Source organism: Candoia aspera, chromosome 6 (genome assembly GCF_035149785.1).
Source record: "Candoia aspera isolate rCanAsp1 chromosome 6, rCanAsp1.hap2, whole genome shotgun sequence".
NCBI classification, from domain to species: Eukaryota; Metazoa; Chordata; class Lepidosauria; order Squamata; family Boidae; genus Candoia; species Candoia aspera.
The window spans coordinates 89,789,568-89,814,979 of NC_086158.1; the positions used below are offsets into that span (position 1 = coordinate 89,789,568).

The window sequence follows — 25,412 nt, forward strand, 5'->3', positions numbered from 1 at the left end:
GTGAATGGCACAAACAGCATGAGGTGTGACATCTGTAATGCAGAGGTAATTGAAACAGATCAGGTTCTATACTCGCATTCATTCATTTTCAAAGCAAATTGCAGAAAAATCTAACATTGGCTACAGATTGTCTGCTGAATTCTCAAGCTGATAAGGCAGTTCTGTTTAAAAAGGCAGGGTGCTGTAAATCCTGCAGAAAAAGGCTTTTTTGTTCCATTAAAGTTGGAAATGGCAGGGCTTTCTCAGAGATTCGTTTTCAGTAACAGGTTGCAGTAATATTTCTTTCTCGGCTAGCTATCCAAAATGGGCTTCCTTTCTGTCCAACTCAATACCCTCCTCCTTGTGCTTTGGTGGTTTGCTTGGCAGTGTTCAGTCTTAGCTGGTTCAAAGGACAGCCCCAGGTGGTAACTACAAGCTGAGATCCACAGAGTCCACCAGAACAGCCAGTCCTACTTACAGAACATTTCTCTTTGAAAACCACGTAGAAAAAGACCAATTTAACTATTACTATATATGAAAATCAATAGTGCGTGGAATGGATAAATTGAGGAATGGCTGAAATTGGCATTTAAGAGGAATTTAAAGTAATTAATGCTCATTTTTCTCTGAGGCTGGAAAATGCACACACACACACATACACCCCATCCATCTGCCAGGAAAGCAGAGTTCTTAAGCTTCATGTTCGTACTTGGAACTTCCCTGCCTTTGTGATGTACTTCACACCTTTAAATGGTTTGTATTTTTCTCCATACATGTCAAGGCGGTTTACTTTCAGTCCTGAAATTAAAAAAAATATGTATCTCAGAACAGTACTTTTGGGAAATTATGGAAGAATTAGAAAGGTCGGCGGTTCGAAACCGCGCGGCGGGGTGAGCTCCCGTTGCTCGTCCCAGCTTCTGCACACCAAGCAGTTCGAAAACATGCAAATGTGAGTAGATTAATTGGTACCGCTTCGGCGGGAAGGTAACGGCGTTCCGTGAGTCATGCTGGCCACATGACCCGGAAGTGTCCTATGGACAACGCCGGCTCCAAGGCTTTGAAACGGAGATGAGCACCGCCCCCTAGAGTCGGACACGACTGGACTTTACGTCAAGGGAAACCTTTACCTTTACCTTTACTACCCTTTAATGGGGAATAAAACATTTTCCCAATGAAGATTAAGCTTGCTCATCAACCTTAAGCAGCCACAAAACACTGAATGAAGACTGCAAGAGAGAAAAAGGAAAACCGGGGAGCTGTCATATTGGAAAACTTTAGACTCTGGAAGAAGGCCAAGGATCTCAGAGCTGAGGAGGCCACTGGGAACATGAAGTTCAACATCAAGGCCACAGAGAATGTCAACCCCTACTCAGTGCATGAGTCTGCGTTAAAGCAGCCCAGGCTGAGAGCTGTCTAGCTTCTCCTCAAACATATTGAAGAAAGGTGAGTCCCCCATCATCCTGGGTGCTTCAATACTTGCCACTCTATCAGAAAAACTCTAAAAGGGTGGGTGTCTATTACAACATTCTGTTGCAGGTTCCACACAACTGAAATATGTCAGTGACAGACAAGAAATAAAAGGAGGGTTTCCATTTTGTAATGGGTGGGGACTATCTACACACAGTATCGAACAACTTTGCATGTAGGGAATAGCTGGGCTGAAAGCTAAGGCTGTTGTGAACTCCCTCTCGGTTTCTTTCATTTTCCAAAAGAGGTCTGGAATTCAGAATGTTTGCATTATGTAATTATGCCAAGTCACCCAGTATAGAATTTGTATCAGAGTCTCTCAGTGCATTGTAACCTGAAACCTGGGTAGAAAACCTATGTTCTGCAAAACCCAAAGTTCCTGCTGAGTGGGAAGTTTGTCTTACCAGAAATAGCCAACTGTTGGATCTTGAACTGAACATTCAAACTTGGGTTTTCCTCTGGCTTCGGAGCTCCAGACTGCAGATTGACCATTCCTTTAAGACTAGGCAGCTTCTGAGGGGTGATTTTGCCAACATCCCATGTCAACACCTAAACCACCACCAAAAAGATTTACAAAGTGCTTTTCTAAACCATGGCCATGTTTCACTCTACTGTCTCTTCCAAGTCCTAACAGCAATGTTATGAAGAAATTATTTTTTGTGTGTGCGTGAGCGCGCATGAGAGAGATCACAGAAACACAAATAGCCTAAGACATTCCTTCCAGCAAATTCTGAATCCCTTGCTTGTATTGTGCTTACATACGCACATGTATTCTAAATATCCATCTCTCTCTCTATCATCTATGTATCATCTATCTGCCATTGCTCTTGCTCGATTTCCACATACCCAGCTTTAAATCTATTAATAGATTTTACCTTTAAAGTAACTTATACTCCTCTGAACAGCTAGTCCTCATTTAGTGACAAGTGGGACCAGTAGTTCTGTAATTAAGTGAAGTGGTCGCTAAGTGAGAAATCACATGACTGTCACTGTGCTTTCATTTCCCCCACTCCCCACCCTTTGGAATGTTCACTGTGGGGCTGGGATAATTAGCAAGAAGGGAATTAATGTTTGTATTTACAGTCACTGGAGAGGAAGGGATTGTGAGAGAGTAAGCAGGCACACAATGGGGAATACACATAGAAAGCAATGCATTGGCGCTGGCAGCCACAAGTACGCTATGCAAACAGCCAGGTGTATTCCCCATCGTATGCCTGCTTCCTCTCATAATCCCTTCCTCTCCAATCTCTCCACTCTATGAGGGGGAAAAAAAAACAACAGGTCAGGCACAGGACAACACATACTGACTGTAATGGCAACCACATGACTGAGGGATGCTGCAAAAGTCATAAATGCGCCATAAAGTTATTTTTTCAGCACCATAACTTCAAATGGTCACTGAATGAGGCAGTCGGTAAGCGAGGTCTACCTGAACTGGATGAATTTCCCCTTCAAAGGTACAACTAATGAAGAATTAATTCCACTGCAGATTGCGTATGTTCTTGTGGATGAATGGATGAGCCAATGCTCTCCAAAGACCACATGCTTGGAATGCTTTCTCTGCCACTCTAATCTCACAGTAAACTTCACAGGAACAAATGCCATTTACATTTCCACCTTCTGCAAGATCTGAAACATATTTATTTATGTGAAACTGTAGTCAGAGGCTTCTTGTAATGTATCCAGAGTTCCCCTTAAAATGGGCAGAACAGTCAGGTTGCAACGAGAGAGAACCAAGTGATTTCATAAAAGGGCCCAATTTGAATAAAGGTGGAAAGCACAGCCCTCTGCAACACTATCATGGAAGGAGTTTGGAAACTCATGCTGAGGTACACCTTTTAAGAACAGGACTCACCTTAGTGACAGGATCAAATGTGTAAGTGCCTTGAGTAGGTGTCAGGCTCATATTGAGTACAGCTTTGGGCATGTGAACAGTCATGACGACTCCTTCAACTGTCTTCCCCATGTTCTGTTTAGGCCCAATGGTAACATCAAATCTTCCGGAAGATGAATTCTCTTTGAAACTAATTGTATGTTTCACATACACTGGAATAGCCACCAAGCTAAAACAACAAGAATGAGAAGTATAGTCCCTACCTATTCAGGAAGCATCACACACTAAATCATCTTTTTCAAAATGTATACACATACTAGAGTTAGTTTGGGCTCTCCAAGCTTATTATGAACAGAGTTCAGATTCAATCAATATCCAAACTGGATTTATTTTCTTACATTCATTCCTTCTTGCTGGTGAACCTCCATCTTTCTTTTCTACCACCCAAACTGACCTGGTGGAACTGGCACAGTCTCTATTAACAAGACCCAAAGGAGATTTATGTCCCATGGAACCAAACACTGCAACATCTGATCCCCAGAAAATGCATTTTCCTTTGTTCCTTATCTTGGAATACTAACGGAGCCTCTGTTGCAAAGCTTCAAATCTTGTGGCCATCAGATACATCTGCAGGTATAAGAATGGGCCACCAGGTTGCCTGTACCCGATACAGGACAGAATATAACAACTGCTGTTTTTCTACTTGAACTGAATGCTCAAATAGAAACATGAACAAGATAGGAGAAAACAAAATTTAAAGCTGCCTTTCAAAACAACTCTCTCCTCCCTTATACAACAAGGCAGACCTGGACTTGTCAAAAGCATTGACTCATGTCCTACATCAGGTAAGCCACTCGGGACAAACAGAATCCTCAGCTGGGCAGCTTCAGTTTCTTCCTCCCCTTCTTGCTGAAGACCCACAAGATAGATCCTCTTACTGGCTGTTCTCTCAGCTCAGCTGCTGTAGATACTTTTATTCTGGGGTGGGGGTGGCCACCAGGAGGACCTCCTCCAAACAAAAGAAATCAACAGTAAACCATCCCCAAATCCTTAAAAAGAACATCTGCAAAAATTTGCGAAAATGACTTCCTTAGTTGACAGTTGTGAACTGCAGTTGTGTGCCAAAATTGAGCAACATTTTCATTGGCATAATGTAGCTTTAGAGCCAGTTTGGTGTAGTGGTTAAAGGCACCAGGCTAGAAACCAGGAGACCGTGAGTTCTAGTTCCACCTTAGCTGTGAATCCAGCTGGGTGACCTTGGGCCAGTCACACTCTCTCAGCCCTAGGAAGGAGGCAAGGGCAAACCACTTCCAAAAATGCTGCCAAGAAAACTACAGGGGTATGTCCAGGCAGTTGCCAAGAATCAACACTGACTCAAAGGTACCAAAAAGAAAAACAAAGCTTTGGTATGCTAAAATGTTGTTCCATGAGCAAAAGACATTTCAACACCAAAGCTTGGTTCCTTTTTTCATAGCAAAAACCTTCTGTTAGTTTGGGATTGCAGATCTGCAGGGATTTTCTTTCTTTCTTTTTCTTTCGTGCTTGTTTATTTTTATTTGGAAGATAAAAAGCATTTTTATTTGGCACTTAAGGCTCTTCTATGGATGCTCTAGAATATAACTATATGCATGCTTTGACTAAGAGTGTTCTTCTCAACAGGTTCAAAAGTGACACGAAGTCAAAAGTTAGCCCCTCCAGATAAATGCTCACATGCATTTTCTTTAGGGAGAGAGGATTAATAAGACAATGGTCCCAAATACAGGGAGAGTTCCATCCAAAGTATGGTTTAGCATTATTTATTCAAGGCCTGAGAGTAATCAGCTAAAACAAAGTCCCCAGGCTATTTCAGTATTTTGGATGTCCTCACAGACCTGTTTCCTGGTCTACAGACTTCAGTGGCAAAGAACAATGGCTAAAAAATTGCTCCAAAGTGGAATGCAGTGAAAAGAAAGGAAGGAGGGGCTCCAGTGAACATTTTGCCTAGGACCACTTTGAATCGTAAAGGAGCCCTGTATGTATTTGTCTCTGGTTCTTCCAACAAACTTACTTTTGAGAGCTGACTTTGTAGGAAATCAGTCTGAAGTTTCCATCTGGAGGAATGAAGGAGAGGACTCTTTCGGATTCCCAGCGCTTGAATCGAATGCAAGGGTGAAAACTAACATCGTCCAGGAGTCTTGGGTTCTACAGGAAGCAAAAATAAACCTTTTTCTCCACAATCTTTTATTTTGGGACATAATGGGACAGAATACATATTCAGTAAGATAACATGGGATTGTGCCTGCTGGTCTGTCCCATACGTTGTGCCTGCCATCTCAAGGACTGAATGAAGCTTAGAGGGACTTTCTGCTTCCACCTGATTGAGCCCAAGCAGAACTCCAACAAATCAATAAACTGAGATTAGTTCTGATACAGAGGCTTCAAATATGAGCAACACTCACTGAAGATTCTCCATTCATGGTGGGAAAGTCAAGGTGATGACAGCAGGACAGGCCTTTTTACTTACTTACGTTGGTGTATATAACTGAAGGAAAATAAGGCATTTTATAAGCAATGGAGTTTACGCACGTAACCTCTCTGCTTATCTCTCATAATCCCCTTTGCCCAGCAGTATCAACAGCCCTACCCTATTCCTCAAACTTCTTTTTATTTAGGCCACGACAACAAACACGCTGAAGAGCTCTGACAAGGCAGCAGCTTGGCTTCGCACGCAGTCCCAAGTCTAATACTCCCCCCGCCCCCCCAGTCAGGGCACGACGACTGAACATCTCTTTCAAACCAGCTTGAGTCATGGTGCTACTTTATCTTCTCCTCCTTCCCTCAAGAATTCATTCCTATCAACTATTAAAAGCCATTTTATGACCACTTTTGCATCTACCTCCTTTCCTCCTCCAGAACAGAAGGCGTTTTTTTCCAGGACACCTTGGGGGGGTGGTCCATCGCCAATTAATCTTAGTCCCTACCTAAGAGAGAGATCCCACAAAGGATTCTGAATGCCCTCTTAAGTCCCTCCAAACAGAGGACTGTAGGTTACTTTGTTGGGAGAATACAGAGTGTCTGCCCAGGGGACAACTTCACCATCGTTATACATACACAGCGCCAACCAGATGCACTCATTTAAAACCAACTGGGGTCTATTCCTGTGCTAACTCCTTGCCCCGCCCAAAGAGAGCAGCCACCTGATTTATGGGTCCTTCCAGCATGCAAGTTTCAATGGCCACAGACTAGTCAAGGGAAGCCAAAGAAAGGAGAATTCCCAGGAGCCCGTGGCTGAATCGAACAAAAATGTGGAGTGACTGAAATACTGCACCGGGGTGGAGAAATTTAGGCATGAATGGAAGTAAAGCAAAACCTTCGGCTCTCTGGCCATTAGGACTTGGATGGAAATCACACATGGGCGATCTCCCTAAGTCAATAGTACAAAAGCCCCAGTGGGAACTCCACTTACCATGAAAGAAAGTGAAAGATCTGGCATCCCTGAGAGCTTGATACAAGCATCGATGACACCTTGGATTTCTGCAAAGACCGTGGAGCCTGCAAAAATGAGAGAGATGGATGATTTAGCAGCATGCTCTCAACAGGGTCAGCAGATGACCCCAAGGTGTGACTTGCACTATTTCAGACAGGAAGGGGGAGTCCGTGGTCCTCCAGGTGCTGCTGAGCAGCGTGTCCAAAGCTGTGGGGTGCCGGAGGACATTTCCCTACTCATCATTTAACTGAATTAGGTATTACGGAACTCTGTCAGCAGATGAGCTACAACAGCTAACGCAACTGTTTTCAAACTCGTCCTCTCGAAACAGCCCTGCTATGTAAGGTATTTACTTTTATTTCTTTTCACAATTCGCATTATTGGCCTCGCAGAATAAACCCTAAAATTGCAAACTAAAAATTAAGAACAGTAATTAAAACACATGATAACATTAACAATAAAAGGAGTGGTCACAAGTTGTTCCAAGTTTCAAAACAATGTATGTTTAATCTTAATGCATTAATGGATTAAAATGACCCACAAAATAAAAATGCCTTTTCTTGTCACAGAACAGCTGGAAACATCACTGCTGGAGTGAGGAGAGTATTTCAGAATCGGGGACCACCACTGAAAAGCCAGCTGCCTTTTGCATATTTTTCTGCTGTGAATGACCTGAGCCGAGCTCTCTCAGCCAATGCAAATATTACCTCCCTAACAAGTCTTAAGTAGGATAACAATTCCTTTTCAGCCTCGCCCTTTACTGCAGTGGTTCTTAAACTGCTTGACTTGCCAATTACCCCCTTTCCCAGTCGTGGATGTCATACCCCACCCCCCCAAAAAGACTGTTGTTTTACACGGCAGCAGCAGTCCCAAACTGGATTCTCAACTCACAAACATGCAATTACAAATTGCTCCATTACCCCCAGGATGTGTCCAAATTACCCCAGTTTAAGAACCACTGCTTTACTGTCTGCGTTTCAGTCCAACTGAGGAAATCTGTTCAAGTATTATTAAGGTACCACCAGATTTGTTGAAAACTGTACATTGCAACATCATGGAAGTATATTTTCCTTCACATGCAAGAATCAGTTAAGCAAAGATGTTATTACTCCCTCCCATTCTTTCACACCTATGTCTGCAGAGCACTTTACCAGATTTGTCTATGATGGCATCAATTTCTTCAATCACGTCAAAGTAGGCTTCGTTATTTGTGTATTTCACTCCTGCTCTTCGCCAAGGAATGTTGGACAGCTGGCCAGTTGGAAGAGTGTCCCCCACGTTGCTGCTACCTTGGAAATACAAAGAGTTAAAGAAGTCTGTAAGAAACAAATATTCTGTAAAAAAAAGTGGCAGCAGCAGCGGCTTGCTACAGAACTAGTCTCCTAACCAGAAGACTTAAAAATTGCAAATATAATGCTGATTTTTTCGCTTTTAAATATAATACACTTATCCTAAGTATATTGCAGGTAACATGGGAGACCTGCTATCCTCAAGGAGGGCCATGGCACATGGTAGGGAAGGCTGTCTCTCTCTCTTTTCCAATGACCCACTCAAGATTCCTGGGGGGGAGGAAACAAGGGGACAGATAAATGTGTGTCTATTATAGTTACAGATACCCAGTTTTGGAATGTACACATATGCAAGGAAAATTACACGGGTAAGTATCTAGAATGTGCACCAAACATACATATTGCTTGGGTCATACAGAACACCAAACCATATTGTGTGCTGATGGTTTACTTGTAAAGCAAGACATGTGAACACTTCGTGTCATTTTTAAGCCAAATATTCCCCCCACCCCTTGGGATGAGTTCAGCAGCAGAAAACAGCAGATCTTGTCTATATATAGTGTCTGAGGACCTCTATGTGCTGATATTGTGGGTCAGTGAGTGCATGTTGTGAGTGTGCCTTGGCCTAGCAAGAGATGCATTCCTTGAGCTGGACATAGTTGTCCCAATACAGAAGAATATTGGCTGAGGAACCACCAATATAGCTTTGCAAAAGGAAGGCCTGTCCATCTTTTGGGCTTATCTGAGGATATGATGAGACTGCATACACTGCTTTTCAAAAAATCTTTTGCACAGTCTCTCTGAAAGGTTGTAAATAAACTTTGCACTCATGGGATAAAAGTCCTGCAATGGAGGAAGAACTCCTTAGATCACCAGTTAATCTCAACGAAGGACCACTCAGCTCTGGGTCTGGTTTACAAGAACAGCCAACAAATCAATACCTAACCTTCAAACCTCACTCATATCACCCACCATTTTGGAAAGTACAAGCTCACCCATGTGTTAACAGTTACCAAAGTAGCTGGAAGCACTGGAAAGCGCCATGGTACCTGTGATAGAATTGACCACCGAGCGCAGGATTGTGGGCGGTTTAATAAGCTCCTTCAAGATATTGGATTCCGTTGCCAGGGGAAAACCATTGTCCAGCATTTCTTCAAGAAGCTCATACACAATAACAACGTTGTCTTTAATGGCAGTTTCAGAACATTCTCCGAAGTAATCCTAAATCCACAAAGAATACAAAGGAGGTAGTTTATTCCAGTTAAAAGTTCTACTTGCACCTAAAAATCAGGCTTCTGCTAGAAAGACAGTTCCTATAACTTAACATCCATTGAGACAGCATGGATTTCTTCGTTTCTAAGCTGTCTGAACCAGGCAGGTTCTTCATCAGAAGGCAAAGAACAGAATTATTTTAGACACATGTTCAGTAGGGATCTAGTGTCCGTGGTTAGAAATTGTACGTATCCTGGTGTGCAGTCAGTTACAACCAACTTATACCACCCCTTTCACCACAGCTAAGAGCCACAAAAGCCTACTGATAAGTAAGCCATCTGTAGCTATGGGGACGCTCACAGATGCCATTGTCTTGTCTTGCTAAGCCTAAAGTGCTCAAAACCTCTATTTAAAACTTAAGCAGGCATAAAAGCCAAATGTATATCCGTAAACCTCCTCATCTATGTTTGTGCATTCTGGCCAATTTCCACCTGCTAATGTCACCCTAGGAGTGTTCAGTAATGCAGCTTTAAAAGAAAAAAAAAATTAGTGGAAAAATTTCTACCTCCCTAAATAGACCTGAAATCTGTTTGGCTTACGTTCAGCAAACAACACTAAAATAATTTGGCATGTTTTGCTGGAAGGGAGAAATCTAACACTAAGAAGCTGGATCTTTCTGATGTTGGGAAATTCTACTTTGGAAAAATTGAAAAAGAGGGACTGCATTGGGCTGCTTGTACGGAGCAGAGGATCTAACCCTTCTTGGTATTCCACCATTCCTCCCCCCTCCCCCCGGTTAAGTTTCCCCTATTGCAAAGAACGGGAGCAAGAGGTTTAAAAATAGGGTGGCAAGGATGGATGAGGTGACGTAAACGCCTCTCATCCATTACTCTCATTTTGGAGATCTGTCAACAAGGCATAATGAAATCTGAGTTCCTCAAGACAAGAGTTATAGATAGATGTTCCATTCTGTAAATTTCAAGTTGTACTTGGAAATTCTATTTCAGTACTTAAAATTAGTTACAAAAACCCAAGGCCTTAACAACTTTTCTAAATACTTTTCTAGTACTTCATATATTCCAATTGAATTCATACTGTATTCTGTTCGTCCACAATTACAATTTTTTGGAACATGTTCTTAAAAGTGGGAATTCTTATTCAGGAAAAAAAACCCTAACCACCAAGACTGACTAATACATGGAAATGGTCCAGACCAGTGTTTCTCAATCTCGGCAACTGTCATGTTCATCATTCCAATGGTTTGCATACATCGTAACGTTTCGCATGTCATGTTTCTGATCCGTGTCTATCATCCGCGGGGTGGGGAATTTCAGCCCTGCCAGGCTGTTATCTCTGTGCTGCTCTGAAAGAATGTGTGTTTGGGTTATGACATGTCTTCACGGTTGCTTTCCCAGGCCGATGTGTGACGTTTGCCAACACTTGGGAGGGGGTGGTTGCGATGCTGGGGTGAGGGGCGGGATCGGGTTAGAGGCGAGGGTTTTTAGTTTGTATTTGGCGTGCTTTTGCCTATTCTCAGCTTTCTTCGTATATGCATACTATTCTTTCAATAAATCAGTTTTTATTCAGAAACCGCTGGTGAGACTGAGTCTGTTGGGATAGGCAATCATTACAGCAACTTTAAGCTGTTTTAAACACTGCTGGCTGGGGAACTCTGGGCGTTGAAGTCCATACATCTTAAAGTTGCTGAGGTTGAGAAACACTGGTCCAGAGCTTTCAAATATGACTAGGCACCCAGAAATGAAACAAAATGCATTTCTTCTCTGAATCCATGCAACTGTTCTACAGACCAACCTGGAAAGTGTCTGCTACCCGATGGAGGAATTCAATGACAAAAAGAGGTGGCACCTCAGTCTGTATGACAGACACAAAAAAGATTCTATCTCGGTAGATGCTGATGAGGAAGTGGTGAGGTGTGGGGATGACGGGAGGCACATTTTCCACATCTGCAGCTCTCTCCTGAGCTTCAAAGAAATAATCACACACGGATTGGCAGACAACACTCTTCCAGTGCTTCTCCAAGAATATGTCACCAGAAGAGTTTATAAGAAACAGACTGTGGATCATTTTCTGTTGAAGGACACATGCACATGTATTAATATAAAATTAAACCATTTTGTGCTTTAGATTTCTCACCCCCCGCTTCATTACAACAACTCTTTGGAAACTGGAAGACACAACTTCAACAACTCCTCCTGCCTTATCTGAATTAACATATAACACTAACTCAGATTTTTAAATCCATGGTTTGCTGAAGAAGCTACGCTGGCCTTGTTTGCACAGAGCAGGAAACCACAATGGGTGAGCTCATACATTTATTTTTTTATAAATTTATTCACCGCCCATCTCCACCTCATGGGGGACTCTGGGCAGTTTGCAATAAAATGCAGTTAAAATTTAAAACCATTTCAATACAACAATACAATAAAATAAAAATATAATAAAATCTAAGTGGCAAAAGATCAGTCCATGAGTGTAACAGGCCCCTCAAAATCACTTAGGGCGCTAGCCATGCCCAGGTATAACTATTCCCCCTCCCATTCCAAGCCTGCTGACAAAACCAGGTCTTTAGTCTTTTTCGGAAGTCCAGGAGCGAGGGAGCCTGTCTGACCTCTGGGGGGAGGATGTTCCAAACGGTGGGAGCTACAGCAGAGAAGGCACGCTTCTGAGACCCTGCTAGATGGAATTCTTTTACAGATGGGGTCCGTAACATGCCCTCCCTGCATGAGCGGGTGGGGCGGGTCGATGTAATAGGGATGAGATGGTCCCTCAGATATCCTGGTCCCATGCCATGTAGGGCTTTAAAGGAGATAACCAACACCTTGAATTGTACCCGGAAGCAAACTAGAACCCAGTGCAGCTCACGCAACAAAGATATTAGTGTGCAAATCTTGGAATGGCCAAGACTGTCTGCACGGCTACATTCTGAACCAGCTGAAGCTTCCAGATACTCTTCAAGGATAGCCCCTGTAGAGTGCATTACAGGAGTCTATATGGGAGATACTAAAAACGAATCAGACTCCAACAATAAACTGCTGTGCGTGAACTAGACCACTGAATATAGTTTAGATGGAAGGTCAGCAATAGAACATTCACTTTTGAAATTAAGCATTTTCTGTAAAACAGTTTTGACATAACAGACTCAAGAGACACCTCAACACACATTAAAATAGCCTAAAAACACCTGACTCCAACTGAGAAATTTAGTCTTTGGTTAGAAGAGAAATTTGGGCCTATCTGGATTTATCAATACAAATCCAACTGAATCACTTTTTGGCTTTGTAAATCATGGCTTATAGCTTTATGTTGTGGAAACCCAGAGTAATGTGTGAACCATGGTATAAACAACCCATGGCTTAGTGTGATATATGAACCAGGTCTATGGCTTGTTCCTCAAATTATGGTTAAAATAAACCACACCTTAGATGATGCATAAATCAAGCCAGTACCTTAAAATCCTAAACATCTATCTGCTAGCCTCAGGGTAGTAGCCATTCATATTTATAAATATCTATCAAGTTATGATTAACACTTCTATCCTTAGATCAACAGCAGCAGATCACATTACTCATGGAAGAAGAAACTAACTAAGCTCTCTGCAGATTTCACAGCTACAGAAAGGAAGTAACTGTTGACAATCAATTGGTGAATGAAGGCTGTAGCATTCTAAGGAACGGGAGGAAAAGAAAACCATTATTTAAGATCATCTGATAAAAGATGTAACTAGTTTATTTGGAGTAACTAGTAAAAAAAAAACCCTAACCCTACTCCAGAGATCAGATATGTAAACAAGGCAACTTCCTGGTCACACAACGATTCTTCCTTGGACAAACTAATTTTTGTGCACATGGATTTGGAAGGGCAAAAATGCTATTGTTGTGCCCCCGTTTGTAAAGTTGGGTTTATAGAAGTCAGGACTTTACCTGTCCAACACACGCTAAACCTTTTGCTTATATCTGTACTTGGTTATTTGGCTTTTTGGCCGTAACAAACATTACACATCTAAGTCAGGGCTTATGTAACCTGGGGATGGCCTATGTATAGACTCTGGAGATCACTTCCCTCTATTAAAGCACAGACTTGTCAAACACAGCTATGATAAAGCACTAATTGTTACTAATGTTATTCATTATGGCCGATTATCCCAAAATTATTCCTAATTTTCTCCTACACACAGACATTTCTTCTTCTTACTATTCTACCTTTATATATTGTTGACAATTAGTGTCTCTCAGCAACTTATAATAATAATAATAATGATAATAATAATAATAAAAATAATAATAAAATATTTAAAAGCCTAAATCTAAGTTAAGCCCCAAATAATATTAAACCTGTATTTAAATCAGCAAAGCCTGTTTGGAGACATGAAGGTTTAGGGAGAAAAAAAAAACTGAAAAAAATCAGAACAAGACTTTTTTAAAAACTTTTTTACCCCAGGAATTTTATTTTTCCTAAAAAATTTGGAAAGAATAAAAAAAGCCAATAAAGTATTTCCTTTCAGAATAATAGGAAGTCATATATTGCTATCTACCTATCTATCAATCAAATTTGTCACCGTCCATCTCCTCTCACTAGAGGGACTCTGGGTGGTTTACAACAAAACACTTAATAAAACAATAAATATATAAAATCCCTTATAAAATTACCTATCATTAGTAATATAAATAGAAATAAAATCCAGATGGCTGAGTCTTATTCCATCTACATGTGGGAGGGATACTTCAAGGCACTAGCCAACCCCAAGTATGACTCTTCCCTTCCCTGCCCCAGGCCAGGTGACAGAGCCAGGTCTTCACGTTTGTCCAAAAAGCCAGGAGCGATGAGGTTAGCCTCGCCTCCAGTGGGCAAGATGTTCCAAAGGGCAGGCGCTACTGCAGAGAAGGCCCGCTTCCTGGACCCCGCTAGATGGAATTCTTACTGACGGGGTCCTCAGCATGCCCTCTCTGCAGGATCAGGTGGGGCGGGCACATGTAACGGGGAAGAGGTGGTCCCTCAGGTAACCTGGTCCCATGCCATGTAGGGCTTTAAAGGTGATAACCAACACCTAGACTTGGACCCGGAAGCAAACTGGTACCCAATGCAGCTCGAGAAGCAACGGTGTTATATGCGCCCTCCTAGGGGCGCCACAAATAGCCTGCACGGCTGCATACTGAACCAGCTGAAGCTTCTGGATACTCAAGGGTAGCCCCATGTAGAGTGCATTGCAGTAGTCAATCTGGGAGATAACAAGGGCATGAGTGACCGTTCGAAGGGCCCCCCGGTCGAGGAAGGGGTGTAACTGGTGCACAACGCGAAGCTGCACAAAGGCCCTTCTGGCCACAGCTGCCACCTGCTCTTCGAGCAGGAGCTGTGAGTCCAAGAGGACCCCCAAGTTACGCACTGGGTCTGTCTGGGGCAGTGCAACCCCATCAAGGACCAAAGATGACTAAGTCCCAGATACGGAAAGGCCATTAACCCACAGCCACTCTGTCTTACCAGCGTTCAGCTGAAGCCTGTTGTTCCCCATCTAGGCTCACATAGCCCCCAGGCACCTGGAGAGGGCAGTCACAGCATCACTTACTTCACCTGGGATGGAGATATACAGTTGAGTATCATCAGCATACTGATGATACCTCATCCCATGGTGATGGATGATCTCACCCAGAGGTTTCATGTAGATGTTGAATAGGAGAGAGAGGATCGAACCCTGCGGCACCCCGCAACGGAGGGGTCGAGGGTTGGATCTCTCATCCCCTATTCACCGATTGGGATCGAAATATTAAATATTATATAAAGAATAAATATTCTTTATTCCCTCAAATGTTTTTTATCTCAAGACTTTTATCTTAAGCAGTGTTTGTATGCTGGCTGGGGAATTCTGGGAGTTGAAGGCCATATCTTAAAGCTGTCAAGTTTGAGAAACAATTGATCTTGAGGGTCAAGAGGGCTAACGTTCTTGTGCACCAAGGACGAATGGCAATCAAGCACTGCTACCCCCAATTCCTTCCTCCCTCCTATGGTGGGCACTGCCAGACTCGCCAAAGGAAAGAAGAATGTGCCCATTCTTGCTGGTTGGTTTCTCTAAGACTGACTTTTTAGCTAGCACTTGGTGGATATGCTTGCAACCAGGCCTCAAAAGACCCCACTCTGCTTTGGGATCATCCTGGTGGTTTCCTCTGTCTTTGACTCTATTTTTCTTTAACTTGTCAAACAGAAAAACTTAAGAGATCTTTGAAGTTCAGCAAGTGACACTTCTCTTTGCAATAAAAATTAAAATATTTCTAAGTAAATTCAATTAGGAAATGTAATTATGGACTACGTACTTTAAAGTAAAACTGTAATTCAGTCAGGCAGTAATTACATTTACTGATGGAATATACCAAACATAATTTTATGAGTAAACCATACAGCAAAACTGTATTTTCTTAGATCAGTAGTGAGTCATATGAAATGAGTACTACATATATTACAATTTTTCTCTCCAATTTTTTTTTTTAAGAAACATTCCTATTGCATGGAAATTGACATTTGGGCAAAGAAAATGGATTCTCCATGCCCTACTTGTAGCTAAAGGACTTATCTGTCAACACTGGAAAGATAAACATATGGTGTTGCTGCTCAAATGATCAGCTGAGGTGGTGTTATTAGCAACTTATGAGCGAATGGCAATCAACAGAGATAAGCAATGGATGATTACAGAGAAATGTGGTTACCATTCACTGGAATGCTTACATAGAATTTTTATGTATGTATGTAAATATATTATATACTATATATATATATATATATATATATATATATATATATGCAAATATATTATAAATATGCAATGCTCTGCGTGGAATTTTTTTTCCTTTTCTTCATAACTTTATGTAATGTTTATCTTTTTTTTGTATTCAATTAATAGAAGCATTTTTTTTTAAAAAGGAAAGCAAAATATTCTTTAATTCAATTATATTTGGCCAGTTACCTATTAGGTAACTTCAGCAAAGGATCGTTACCTTGCCGTGGTGCTGGAGCTTGAGCACCTCAATGATGCCATGAGCTAAACTGTGAAGGGCCACCCAAGACAGGAAGGTCATGACAGAGAGGTCAGACTAAATGCGATCCCTGGGGAAGGTAATGGCAACCCACCCCAGTATTCTTGCCGTGAAAACTAAATGGATCAGTACAACCAGAGATATGTCGGTATACCATCGGAAGATGAGACCCCCAGGTCAGAAGATGGTCAAAATGCTACTGGGGAGGAACAAAGGATGAGTTCAACTAGCCCCAGACGTGATGACGCAGCTAGCTCAAAGCCGAAAGGACGGCTAACGGCCGACGGTGCTGGTGGTGAACAGCGAATCCGATGTTCTAAGGATCAACGCACCATTGGAACCTGGAATGTAAGATCTATGAGCCAGGGCAAATTGGATGTGGTTATTGGTGAGATGTCAAGATTAAAGATAGACATTTTGGGCGTCAGTGAACTGAAATGGGCCACTTCACATCAAATGACCACCAGATCTACTACTGTGGACAAGAGGACCACAGAAGAAATGGAGCAGCCTTCATAATTAATAGTCAAGTGGCTAAAGCAGTGCTTGGATACAATCCAAAACACGATAGAATGATCTCAATTCGAATTCAGGGCAAGCCATCTAACATCACAGTGATCCAAATATACGCCCCAACCACAGATGCTGCAGAAGCTGAGGTAGAGCAGTTCTATGAGGATCTGCAGCACCTACTGGACAACACGCCTAAAAGACACTCCCGTTATTTTCATCACGGGAGACTGGAATGCTAAGGTGGGCAGTCAAATGACACCTGGAATTACAGGTAAGCATGGCCTGGGAGAACAAAACGAAGCAGGACATAGGCTGATAGAATTTTGCCAAGACAACTCACTCCGCATAACAAACACTCTCTTCCAACAACCTAAGAGATGGCTTTATACATGGACTTCACCAGATGGACAACACCGAAATCAGATTGACTACATCCTTTGCAGCCAAAGGTGGCGGACCTCTATACAGTCGGTTAAAACAAGACCTGGAGCTGACTGTAGTTCAGATCACGAACTTCTTCTTGCACAATTTAGGATCAGACTAAAGAGATTAGGGAAGACCCACAGATCAGCAAAATATGAGCTCACTAATATTCCTAAGGAATATGCAGTGGAGGTGAAGAATCGATTTAAGGGACTGGACTTAGTAGATAGGGTCCCGGAAGAACTCTGGACAGAAGTTCGCAACATTGTTCAGGAGGTGGCAACAAAATACATCCCAAAGAAAGAGAAAAACAAGAAGGCAAAATGGCTGTCTGTTGAGACACTAGAAGTAGCCCAAGAAAGAAGGAAAGCAAAAGGCAACAGTGATAGCGGGAGATATGCCCAATTAAATGCAAAATTCCAGAGGTTAGCCAGAAGAGATAAGGAATTATTTTTAAACAAGCAATGTGTGGAAGTGGAAGAAGACAATAGAATAGGAAGGACAAGAGACCTCTTCCAGAAAATTAGAACCATCTGAGGTAATTCCAGGCAAAAATGGGTATGATCAAAAACACAGATGGCAAGGACCTAACAGAAGAAGAAGAGATCAAGAAAAGGTGGCAAGAATATACAGAAGACCTGTATAGGAAGAATAACAATATCGGGGATAGGTTTGACGGTGTGGTCAGGGAGCTAGAGCCAGACATCCTGAAGAGTGAGGTTGAATGGGCCTTAAGAAGCATTGCTAATAACAAGGCAGCAGGAGACAACGGCATCCCAGCTGAACTGTTCAAAATCTTGTGAGATGATGCTGTCAAGGTAATGCATGCTATATGCCAGCAAATTTGGAAAACACAAGAATGGCCATCAGACTGGAAAAAATCAACTTATATCCCCATACCAAAAAAGGGAAACACTAAAGAATGTTCAAACTATCGAACAGTGGCACTCATTTCACATGCCAGTAAGGTAATACTCAAGATCCTGCAAGGTAGACTTCAGCAATTCATGGAGCGAGAATTGCCAAATGTACAAACTGGGTTTAGAAAAGGCAGAGGAACTAGGGACCAAATTGCCAATATCCGCTGGATAATGGAAAAAGCCAGGGAGTTTCAGAAAAACATCTATTTCTCTTTTATTGACTATTCTAAAGCCTTTGACTGTGTGGACCATAACAAATTGTGGCAAGTTCTTAGTGGTATGGGGATACCAAGTCATCTTGTCTGCCTCCTGAAGAATCTGTATAACAACCAAGTAGGAACAGTAAGAAGAACGGACTGGTTTAAGATTGGGAAAGGAGTACGGCAGGGCTGTATACTCTCACCCTACCTATTCAACTTGTATGCAGAACACATCATGGGACATGCTGGGCTTGAGGAATCCAAGGCTGGAGTTAAAATTGCTGGAAGAAACATTAACAATCTCAGATATGCAGATGATACCACTTTGATGGCTGAAAGCAAAGAGGAACTGAGGAGTCTTATGATGAAGGTGAAAGAAGAAAGTGCAAAAGCTGGCTTGCAGCTAAACCTCAAAAAAACCAAGATTATGGCAACCAGCTTGACTGATAACTGGCTAATAGAGGGAGAAAATGTAGAAGCAGTGAAAGACTTTGTATTTCTAGGTGCGAAGATTACTGCAGATGCTGACTGCAGTCAGGAAATCAGAAGACGCTTAATCCTTGGGAGAAGAGCAATGACCAATCTCGATAAAATAGTTAAGAGCAGAGACATCACACTGACAACAAAGGTCCGCATAGTTAAAGCAATGGTGTTCCCCGTAGTAACATATGGCTGCGAGAGCTGGACCATAAGGAAGGCTGAGAGAAGGAAGATCGATGCTTTTGAACTGGTGTTGGAGGAAAATTCTGAGAGTGCCTTGGACTGCAAGAAGATCAAACCAAGTCCATCCTCCAGGAAATAAAGCCAGACTGCTCACTTGAGGGAACGATATTAAAGGCCAAACTGAAATACTCTGGCCACACAATGAGAAGACAGGACACCCTGGAGAAGATGCTGATGCTAGGGAGGGTGGAGGGCAAAAGGAAGAGGGGCCGACCAAGGGCAAGGTGGATGGATGATATTCTAGAGGTGACGGACTCATCCCTGGGGGAGCTGGGGGTGTTGACGACCGACAGGAAGCTCTGGTGCGGGCTGGTCCATGAAGTCACGAAGAGTCGGAAGCGACTAAACGAATAAAGACCACCACCTCTTAGGGCGACAATTGGCAGATACACCAGTATTCCCTTTGAAAACCTAACCGTTAGAAATCTTAACTGTTCTTCTGAGCAGATCATTACTTTTCTCCTGCACAATCAAACCTCAGCTGTTTCCAAAACAAAGTCTTAACAATAGCTGTGGCTCACAGAAGCCACCTGGTGCCTTTCCATTATACTACTAATAGTTTCAGGTTCACAAATTTATTGTTTTATTTGATATCTGATATACTGTTATGTTTTTAAATCTGGGGCTGTTAATAAAATATTTATCAACGAAAACACTGACCCATGATGGGCTGAACCATGGACTACTAAAACAGTCCAAGACGTGGGTGTGCATAAAACACTAAGCTATAAACCATCATCTAACTTGAGCATCTGGTTCCAGGCAGTAACATTTGCTGGGTGAACTCAACCCCATCGTTCTTAGCACTGTTACAGACAAAGGTTCAGAGGCTCACACATAACTTTTTCCCAGTAAGTATGGAGCTACCACCAGATGTACCCCAAGGGGAACCAAGTGATGACTAGTGTTCATCCTTGATCAAAGCAGTCAGAAAAGGTTTTGTACAAACTCCTGTCCAGAAGCAGATTAGAATCAGGTAAGACCTGGACGAGGCACCAAGCCTGTCTTAAAAATGGCCTCTCATGAATTGATACTTTACGAAAGTCACACGGCCTAACTTTGGCTTATTCAAAAGCAGATCTCATATAAAGAGCAAGCAGGTTGGCCATTCTGGGGTTACTGAAGTAAAGCAGAAAGTCCCAACTTTACAGCCTAGCAATCTGTCTCCTACAAGGAGTAAACAAGAGGATAACCCAAATTCAGCCTACAGTCCTTTGCTAGGTCAGAAGTCAAGCAGATGGCAGTAGATGGTCAAAGACCCTGGACAGCTAACAAGCTGGGTTTCCAACCCAGAGCAACAAGACTTTGCAACCATTTGCTCAGATAGTTTCAACTGACATCCTGATGTGCTTGGCTCACAACTGGTGCCCACAAGCCCACCATGCTTCCATACAAGAGTGTCTTCACTCTCAGGTTCAGAGCACCCAGCTCAGAATCTGCTGAGCTGGACAGGAGACAGTTTGGACTAGGCTGGGCTCCAGGGCCACGGGCACTCATCCTCTGCTTCTTCCCCTCCTCCATTTCAGCCTGATCCCACAGAGCCAAAGAGATTTGCATCCTGAATGTTTCTGCATTGGCAGTGGACAATTAACAGCCACCAATCAGTGGATGCATACGGTATTTCAATGTTCTAGTGGTTTTGAAGGAACGTATCTCAGTCAATCTTTTCCATCTATATATGATATGACCTTATATACATGGATTTGTGCAACAGTGGCACAGAACTATTACAACCATGGTTTTCCTGTGGTCTATTATTAGATCATCATTTGAGGTATTCTCCAATACAAATCCAGAGGTTCTGTGACATTCAGATATGGTTTTTCCCACTGCAGTTCGCCATAAAGAATAGGATCCAGTGATGGTGTGGTTTACTCCGAGTTGTACAAAAAATGCAGGGTAAAAAGTGTATGTAACTAAATCAAGCAATAAAATAAGAAGCTTCTGGTGATCCAATTATATGGACCCATGAGTTCATGCTATAATGGCTCTATGAACTACAGGAGTTGTGAATGTAATGGCTTCTTCTGCAACCAATATGATCTGTAGTTTCAGATTTGATTGCATAATCATCACAAAACCTCAGAAACATACTTTTAGCTACAGAGATTCAGGGTTAGTTATGGTTTTATCAATGGGACAGGCATGATCTGATAACAGTCTATGTGCAAAAATCATGGGAACCTGCACTTGTTTTTCAGCTGTGGTGCTAGCAAAAGTAGCAGGACCCTGACTTTTCTGGTTCAAAGTAGATTCTGATGAATTCCATGGGGAACGTGGAAACATGAAGATCTATGCCTCAGGTCAATACTTCAGTGCCACGGCAGCATTCAAAATCACTGGATCTTTGATCTCATATGACTCAGTCCATGAAGACAAATATGATCTATGATTTGACAAAGATTGGGGGGGAGGGGTGTTCCATGTAAAAAAAACTCATTTCAGATGTCATGGAACCAGCTTTTACTTAGAATCCAAACACAATTAGAAATGAACTGACTGTGGGGATAAGTACCATTCCTACTTGTCTAGGTGACAGCCTTCTCCAGAGGAGCAGTTTTAGGCCTCTGATGTTTACCTCCTTTCTCCTACAGAGTCTGCTGAAAAACTAGCTTGATTTAAACACTCATATTAAGCCCTATTTAGGGTCTGACTGATCGTGGCTCGGCAGATTGTGTGAACCTAGCCACTACAGCTCATCCAAACCAAGAAGGAAACTAATAATGGCTAAACAGACCCGGACTTCCCATATCTATGTTGGATAAGACTCTCTGGCTTCTTGTAGAGTATCTGAGACTCTACAAGGGTCCAGCATTCACCTTCTTCATCTGGAGTCCTCTTAGCACCGTGCCAATGCTTGAGCTCTACATGTCCCCACCCCTGCCAAAGTCTAGGAGAGGAACATTGCTTTTTCCTTATCCTGATGCACTCCAAATCACCCAAGTACACACTGGCCCAGTTCCCCTATCATGCTGAATCATGTTTGGTGTGAACCTTGGATAAGCTGTTTCTTCACATGACATGACCTTCTACAACCAGCTAGGATCAAAGAGACAGCAAACCATGGTTTGCTTTACCCCTTCAGACATTTATCAAAACAAATTCCTTAAACAAATGTGGTGGTCTGACTGGTTGCAGCAGCTGAGCAACGAGGAGCTACTCAGTAATCCCTTCCTTAAATAAATCATGACTTAACATGAATGAACAAGCCACCACCTGAGTTCACATACTGTTCTAAACCAGTCTGTTCAATCATGAAGGGCTAAGGCATCATGCATCATATAACACACTAAACCAGCAAGAAACCAAATAACAGTGGTGTTCACGCATTACATTATGCCTTGGTTTGTTTAACCATGGTTTGATCATAAGTCAAAATTGCACATTCTTAGATTGGGAGCTCCTCAGGGCAGAGACTTGACTTCCTCTCAGTAAAAAGGATGCAAACATCCTCAGAACAATAAAGCAGCCAAATCTTGCACATTTTTACCATAAGTCTTAATTAATTGGCTTCTGAAGCCCATCTCCCATTAGTGGACAGACCCCCCCTTTTCTCAACTGCCCAGAGTTCCCAGAACTCGTGAAATTAACCACATGAGCTGGGTTTGCACAGCAGGGCCTGGTTTGTGTCCTGTGAACGCAACCACTGTGGTTCATGAGTTGCATCAACTCAGCGAAGGAACTCAATGGAGCCTTCTCACACGTGAAGCTTAAAGCGAAGACGGGAGGCTCTTCGGGGGCGACCCTCAGCAACGCGTCAACTTGTCCAAAGCTACACTCGGCCATGGTTCGTTTAACCAAGTCTTACCAATCACCTTTTGACCCGACTTCCCCAACAGGGTATGGAAACCACAACAGCGAACTCAAAACACAGCCCTCTCCGCTCAAGAAACACGCGGTCGGCGAGCGGGGCCGCCGCGCAAACCCGGTTTCTAGCCCAGCGGTTGTGTGAACCGCCCCCAACAAAGACCTACGGCCGAGTCGGCGGCGGGGAGCGCGCAGAGGGCTCCGGCGGACGCCCCCGGCCCTCTCCCGAGTTACCTTCCCCCCGAGAGCCGCACTGGGCGAGGAAACCGGCGGCAGCAGCGCGGCAGCCACGGCGGCCAAAGATGGCTGCGAAGCCCTCCCCGGCCCGGCCACACCCCACCCGGGCGCCTCGACCCGCTGCCTGCCGCGGGGGAGAGCCGGGCGGCCGCCCTCGCCTCAGGGAAAGCCGCGGGGCGGCTGCTGCGCCGCCGGGCCCCGGGCGCCCTCCGGCAGCCCCCCGGGAGCGGCCGTGCCAAGAGAGCCGGCGCCGGCGTTGCATCGCTCCGGCTGCCCCCGCCCGCTCGCCCGCCCGCCCCGCTGGGCCAAGCAGGACCTTCTCGGCGCCCGGCCCGGCCCGCCTCCGTCCGAGCGGCAGCCACGCGCTCCGTCCGGGGATCAGGCGCTCGCTCGTTCGCTGCCTCGCTGGGCCCGGCCGCCCTCCCGCCCCGCCTCCCCCGCCTCCCGGAAAGGAAGAGCGCGGCTCTCCGCTCGCCCGCCGCTCGCCTGTAAAAATAGCCGCGGCTCCTCGGCGCGAGCATGAAGATGGCAGCGGAGGCGCCGCGCGCCAAGAGGCCGAAGCTGCAGGACGAGCCGGCCCAGCGCCCGCCCGCCACGCTCAGGTAATCCGCGGAGGAGGAGGAGGAAGCGCCAGCGGCGCTGGGCGGGCGCCCGCGAGGTGGGAGAGAGGGCCGGGCGGGAGGCGCGGGGGCCAGCCTGGCTGGGGCTGGGCCACGCGGGAGCCGGCCGGCCGCGCCTTCTCCTGCGAGCCCGGCTTGGCGTCGCCGGCCCGGGCGGAGGGAAGGGGCGATCATTTAAGCTTGGACGAGCCGGCATTTCGCCCGGGGGCCGCCAGGCGGGAGAGGAGTCCGGCGGCCGACGGGGCACCTGCCCGCCACGTGCGGCCGGCCGCCGGGTCCAGGCGCGGCGCCCGCCTCCTCGGAAGGGAGCAGCTCGGCGCTGCGGGAGCTCCTCCGGCGGGGAGATGGAGCCCGGCTTGCCGCCGCCTGCGGGCCCCGACGGTCCTCTCCCGGCCAGGGCCGGGATGCGCTTCCCCGGCGCAGGCGGCGACTCGGTCCGTGCGCCCGCCGGACGACCCCGCTCGCTGCTCGCTGGAAAGAAAACGCGGCGTCGCGTAGATTCTCCCCCGCGACCCTTGGAGAGACGCGGCGGGCTGCCCAGTCCGCTTCTCTGCCCTCCAGCTGCCTTTCCCCCGCTCCTGTGCCCTCGGCTGGAAAGAAGCATGGCCCTGCTGGGCGGAACACCTGAGCGGGGGACGAAGGCTTTGCAGGTGTCGCCAACCTGCGCTTCTCAGCGTTCCTCTTTGTTGCGATGCTGGGTTTGCACGGTGGGTTTGCAACATCTGGAGGGCCAGGGATGCCGTACCATCCCTGATACATAAAAACAGAGCTCTGAACTCGAGCTTTGAGCTCTGATTTAGCTCATATCCTAGAATAATGAACTCTACCATAATTATTATTGTTGTTATTATTATTATTCATTAAACTGTATTAATAAATTTATGAAAATGTATGAAAAGTTGCAGTTCCCTTTTTCAGCTTGGCAAAAATGAGCCTTGCGCTCACCTCCACTGAATAGAACAAGGATGCTGAGGGCACCCTCTGTAGCTGCTTTGAGTAGCTCAAAACTTACATGTGCGCCAGTCTGAAGCTAGAGGTACGATATACAGCATATCAAATAGTCAAAGGCATTCCAGTGTACCGCCGCGTGGCCACCAGATGGCAGCAAAATGTTGGTGGTTTTGTATTGCTTAGCTGGCATCTAGGGTTTTTTTTTTATAGTAATTTTGTTCGACATTACAATTAAAAGATAAAAACTAATACACACTAAGAGAAATAAAAGAATAAAAAAATAGAAATTGCAGAAAAGAAAAAATATAGGAAAAATATATAAAGAAATGACTTCCCCCTTCATCACATCAAGTATAAACAATTTTAGTAACTTATCCCCTTCTCTTAAAATACAATAAAGGGTCTCTTCTTCCTATATCTCTTATCTATAAACAAATATTTAAAACCTCATCATTCAGTCCTGGTCAGCAAAAGTCCATTAAGGGTTACCAGGGACAACAACATATCTATTTTAACCTTGATCAAATAAACCAACTTTAAATTCCTTCCTTTTACTTTTAACAATCTTGATCTTTTATCCCTTCAAATAATATCCTAGAACTTGATTTCTTTTCATTTTTTGTCCCTTCTCACAAAATTCTTCAAAACTTTAACAAATTTCTTTTGTAAATCCAATATAGGAAGATCATCCAGGTCACTCTTTTGGCTTGTTATTTGTATATCCTTTTAAT

The 25,412-nt window shown here is 44.1% G+C and overlaps 3 protein-coding genes across 4 annotated transcripts in view; 2 read left to right on the forward strand and 1 right to left on the reverse strand.

Annotated features, from left to right (window-relative positions):
* The window catches only part of ZSWIM8 (zinc finger SWIM-type containing 8), a 746,829-nt gene that overhangs the window by 647,608 nt on the left and 73,809 nt on the right, over positions 1–25,412 (forward strand). The window lies entirely within an intron of this gene.
* Positions 12–23,710, reverse strand: AP3M1 (adaptor related protein complex 3 subunit mu 1). Of its 2 annotated transcripts, none has more exons than XM_063307663.1 (9): positions 23,597–23,710; positions 11,060–11,335; positions 9,085–9,256; positions 7,898–8,035; positions 6,726–6,811; positions 5,328–5,461; positions 3,302–3,509; positions 1,851–1,995; positions 12–777 (listed from the first exon to the last, which is right to left on the reverse strand). In XM_063307663.1, exons 2-9 carry the CDS (start codon positions 11,330–11,332, stop codon positions 677–679), a joined length of 1,257 nt encoding a protein of 418 aa, XP_063163733.1. In that variant the 5' UTR covers positions 11,333–11,335; positions 23,597–23,710; the 3' UTR covers positions 12–676. The 2 variants fall into 2 exon arrangements, with proteins under 2 accessions (XP_063163733.1, XP_063163734.1); XM_063307664.1 differs by lacking the exon at positions 23,597–23,710 and adding an exon at positions 12,853–12,872.
* ADK (adenosine kinase) overlaps positions 23,590–25,412 on the forward strand; it is a 259,216-nt gene continuing 257,393 nt past the window's right edge. Inside the window, exon 1 of the mRNA XM_063307666.1 lies at positions 23,590–23,712. Coding sequence (XP_063163736.1) covers positions 23,630–23,712 — 83 coding nt within the window. The 5' untranslated portion in view covers positions 23,590–23,629. The remainder of the gene's footprint in view (positions 23,713–25,412) is intronic.